The sequence below is a fragment of the Melampsora larici-populina genome (genome assembly GCF_000204055.1).
Source record: "Melampsora larici-populina 98AG31 unplaced genomic scaffold MELLAscaffold_36, whole genome shotgun sequence".
Taxonomy (NCBI): domain Eukaryota; kingdom Fungi; phylum Basidiomycota; class Pucciniomycetes; order Pucciniales; family Melampsoraceae; genus Melampsora; species Melampsora laricis-populina.
In genome coordinates, this window is record NW_006768800.1 from 400,663 (window position 1) to 405,583 (window position 4,921).

The following is a 4,921-nucleotide window of genomic DNA, read 5'->3' on the forward strand; positions in this document are numbered from 1 at the left end:
GAAAAGCTGAAATCTCTTGGATGAGGATTACAATCAAGCCTCCAGCATTGAAACGCATTGACCATGTTTGACATCAGAGGTTGATCAAGTGAGTTGCTGGCCTTTTACCACTTTCGGAAGGTATATCCCACGCTTCGAGTTGTGAGTCGTCCTAGGGTTTCATGCTCAGCCAGACAATATGCTGAAATATTAGCAGTTGTATTGTTAAGCCATTCATCCAGGGCTCAAGAATGACAGGGACACCCCTGGGGAGTCAAAGACTTGTAGAACCTGAACGAGCTGGTGACCACCCGATTGTCGCCTATTTCTTGGTTTTCCGTCATCTCGTAAGTCATCGATTTGACTTTATCGAGGTCTGTTCAGCTCGGGGAACCAAACTCATGTGACTAAAGGTTATCATTCTTTTCCGCGCAACTGGTAAAGCCAGTGTTGCCAAGCGGACGGACAGGCCATCGATATCGAACACTCTGACCAATTGTGGCGGGAGAAACTCGATCGAACTCGCGATCAACGAAGGGCATGCGTGTCCAAATTTGCTTCACTCAGTCTCTACAATGATACTGTATTCACGGTGCATGATTCAAGAACGTGTTGTTTTGATAATCTGGTCAAACGATAGTCAAGTCTCGTGTTGAAAAGATGACTGTGGCCGATGAGCTGTGCACCATGCGATAAGCCGACTGCTTGTGCTCCGCAACACGGATTGACTGAGCTATCGACTTGTAATTGAAACATCGTCAGAATTCCTAGGTCTCAAACCAGAAATCCAAAGACAATTTTGATGACACAGCGCGGAGGCCGCTCGCCCGAGTCAATTAATGAATCGGATTTGATGAGACACAATCCAGACCATGCCTGCTTAACAACTCTCATCAACTTCTGTAATGGTCTCGATTGAATTAAACCATCAAGTACGTCTTGATGAACACAAACCGAGGCTACGCTCATTGACATTGGACACGCAAAAAGTGGGGTCATACACGCAACGTCCGGTTATTCCTGCACAATCGACATGCCTCTCAGCCAGTAGATATACGAGCTTTACTCACACCAGTGGATTCATGCTGAACAGAAAAAACAGATTGATATCGATGATGAGACAATGGAAGCATAGGCTTAGATTTAGACACAAGTTTTTGCAAACTATGTATGATGTTTAGATCTCGCATTCTTCAATTCCGTCAATTCTGGAATATCTTTTGATTCTTTGTGTTCTGTGATCTAGAAACAATTTCAAATGGTAATCTAGTTGAAGTAATTCTAACAAAACTTTCATGATGGTTTTCTTCTGAATCTCTTATGTTCAGCAATTGTGTTTGCGGAATAATTGGTCCTTGAATTGATCCATCATTATATAGAATTGTTGAACATGTGAATTATTATTTGGTTAACTAGATACACCAATTTGTAGAATAGGTTAAATAAGTCGCTTTGAATTGTTTGATCCTATTTGACTCGGGAAGGATAAACAAGAGGGATTTCCACAATGTGATTATTGTTGCTCTCTTGCTAAAATTCAAGTGACAGTAGTGCCAATGGTTCATTATCAATTTCAAGATTATTATGCAATGATTGTGAATATTCACTCTAACACCATCTATCAATTCATATTTCTTGATCCGAAGTTCATCAGAATTGAATGCAATGCTTTCTCAATCTGCGTTTTTGTCTAGGAGGTGCGGATGGCGGTGGTGTATATTGATGATTAGGAAATAATTGAGGTGATCCTAATTTGTTTTGCGACATAGTATGTCGCTCATGTGATAATCCAATACGCATATCAATCCTTGAACCAGGTGGTGCAGCTGATAAAACTGGTTGCGATGTCCGCCTCAAAGAATGACCGTCTTCACTCTACAAATCTAACTCTAACACAAAATTGACCAGTTGGCGGGTCTCGTGGAGATGGTGATCCACTAGAAGTGGGAAAGTGTGGTGCTGAGATGGAAATTGAATCGTGGTCCAACAAATCTGTACTATTATTTTGATGACACAAACTAGAGAGAGTGAGTCTTTTGGAGTTCCAGGAATTATGTTGAGATCTTGGGATATCTCGTTAAGCTTGAAGTGGATCTACTGATGATTGAGTGAAACCATTACGTGTTTCTTCTCATGCGCCAGAAAATAGTCTACTCGAGGCTGTAATCATATTCACTGTCATTCAGATAATCCGGAACTTGTCCATGAGGAAAAAGAAACTTACCAGAATGTCGATTTTTACTTGTGCTTGCACAACATTTAGCAGCAGCGAAATTCACATCATCAGAGATATCCCCAGTCTCAAGCATCATTCCATTTGATGAGATAGTAGATTATCGACTTGGATTTCCATTCTTATGATGATGATCAATTAAGTTGAGCTTTGGAAGAGTCATCGCACCATAGATCCTTAATTTGAACAAAGTTGATCAATGTCTGGCAAACTATTATGGATCACATGTTCCTCGTTTGTTTTCAACTTGACTCATTAGTAGTCTTGTGTTCAAACTCATGATTTGAGTCGTGATAGTAAGATCAATCCCAACCGGTCAGGCAGCCAAAGGTATGAATCTAGTATGACAATACGATGTTAAGCGATGTATTTACGCCAAATTTCACCAGCTTTGGAAGTAGAAACCGGATCTCTCCTTGAAGATGTACGATCAAGCAACACAAACGTTTTCAAATCGTGTATCTGAACAGCTTGCTTCCTGGGTCTTGAAGACAGACCGACTTATTGTCTAGAGACACCGGTCCATTGTCCGAGCAAGCAAAGACCGTATATAGACTTGTGAAAATGTGCACACGTATAACAGCACTAAAGTTTACCGACATATTATCCAAAGACACCGGTTCATGATTGAGCGAGCAAGCAAAGAGCGTACAGCGACTTGTACAGATGTGCACACGTATAACAGCACCAAAGATTCCGGGCGGAGCCGCTAACATCTGAGACCTTCACTAAGAGATGGGAAGACAGTTTCCACTTTAAAGTGATCATATGTGAGGTGATTTGAGACAGTCTCAAGATATGAAGTTCATTTCTCAATGTGAATGCAACGCGATTGGTGCATGAATAGACACATTAATCGATCACCTAAATCTGATGATGAGATCACCAAAGCTTCACAAGATGATATATCATGTTGTTTTATTTGTTGCTTGAACAACCTGTGCAAAGTAAATTCTGTGGCAACTCAGATGTTACTTGTTTTGAAGGTACGCTGGATTCTGACGCGACCAAAACCGCGTATTGAAAGGAAAAAGCGTACAAAGTATGCCGAATAGATTAGGTCAACCATAATATGCAAATCACGACTTCGTCGCTGATGATTATGCATATCCATGCCTAGGATCCCGGATTTTTGACGCGGGGTCCTCATCATCTAAGGAGTACGCGTACACCATGCTAAGCTTATACAGTTCCTTTCTCTCTACCTGTCACCTGATCACTTTCCAAATCTCGCGAACTAGAATTTCTCCTCGTTTTGATCACATCACCCTGGTCAACTGAGTTCTATCAACTTCATCAAAATGACCTACGGACCTAGATATACCTTACATAAATTCCAGGGAAACGAAAGAGAAGTTTTCACTGGCGATTTTAAAGATGACTACGTGGTGAGTGATCATATCCTGTTTTGTTCTCTTTTCTACTCTCGTTTGTCCTCATCACCTTTCCTTGTCGATCTTTTCTTTTCTTAGAGCTATGCTTCAGGCCTTGAGCGCCGTGCCATGGAGCCCGATGAAAGCGCGGACTCTGTCTGTCAAAGGCCGTTGGTCATTCACCTAGACGACACCCTCTCTGCACCTCCTCCCGAGCCTACTGTCCGCTGTCGAACCAACATCAGAAGAATGTGTCCAGATGATTACAACAAGGATGGATTGGTATGTCTCTTTATCTTTGTCATCTTGATCTTACAATCCTTTACTCGCGTCCGGTCGGTATATTCATTCTCCATGACTTTGAAGGATTACGAATCGGGCAAACGTCGACAAGCGATCCGAGCGGCCCAAGAGGCTTCTCAACCCCAATCCAGTCGCAAAGAGCTCTTGGTCATCAAATGTGGATCAGATGAACCTTTACCAGTAGCTGGACCCTCATCCCCATCTGAAACCTTGATCGAGGCCAAATTAGACTCCATTGTGAAAGTTCTACGTATGTACCATCCTGAATTCCAACTCCTTACAAATCTAAATAGTACTGACACATCATACTCTGATCCGTCTATAGGTTCTCACTCACTCAACTCGATCTCTGAGAAGCTCAAGACAGCCCTTGAAAAAACAAAAGGAAAGATGCGATCGCGAGCTCAAAGTCAGTAATTTGTACACTTTTTTATTCAAAATTCTCCATAGATCTACTGCTTCAATAAAGTATCCAGAAAATTGACGTTCTATTCTCTCTGTCGCAGGCTCTGTCGATCAAGAACTTTCAAATTCAAACCCCGAACGTACAATCAAGCGACAGGGAAGATGCTTAGATGCTGAAGCCATTCAAGGCGCATTGAAGGAACACTTTGGACTTGAACTCAATCCTGCTACTAACTCAGAAGATGCCTATGCTACACCTAGTCGACAATCTCACGACTCTGATGCTCCTGTCTATAGTCAATCCTCTGGTGGTTCTGCCTATAGTCAATCCTCTGGTTGATCTTCATACCCAGTTTCATTGAAGCTGTATCCTCCTTCCCATCCTTGACTGTTACTTCAACTTGTATCTTGATTACTTCTCAACAACTTATATCTTGATGACCTCTTAACAACTTACATCTTGATAACTTCTCAACAACTTATATATTGATAACCTCTCAACAACTTATATATTGATAACCTCTCAACAACTTATATACTGATAACCTCTCAACAACTTATATATTGATAACCTCTCAACAACTTACGTCTTGATGACGTCTCAACAACTTAGGTATTGATGACCTCT

The 4,921-nt window shown here is 41.5% G+C and overlaps 2 protein-coding genes across 2 annotated transcripts; both read left to right on the forward strand.

Moving 5' to 3' along the window:
- Window positions 1–230: 230 nt before the first annotated feature.
- MELLADRAFT_90264 (uncharacterized protein) lies at window positions 231–619 on the forward strand (the record flags this gene model as incomplete). Its single annotated transcript, XM_007413327.1, has 2 exons — window positions 231–326; window positions 428–619. The coding sequence occupies 2 exons, from the start codon at window positions 231–233 to the stop codon at window positions 617–619; spliced, it is 288 nt and encodes a 95-aa protein (XP_007413389.1).
- A 2,894-nt stretch (window positions 620–3,513) lies between these two features.
- On the forward strand, window positions 3,514–4,633 carry MELLADRAFT_65676 (uncharacterized protein; the record flags this gene model as incomplete). Its single annotated transcript, XM_007413328.1, has 4 exons — window positions 3,514–3,600; window positions 3,685–4,138; window positions 4,214–4,297; window positions 4,395–4,633. The coding sequence occupies 4 exons, from the start codon at window positions 3,514–3,516 to the stop codon at window positions 4,631–4,633; spliced, it is 864 nt and encodes a 287-aa protein (XP_007413390.1).
- Window positions 4,634–4,921: the final 288 nt, after the last annotated feature.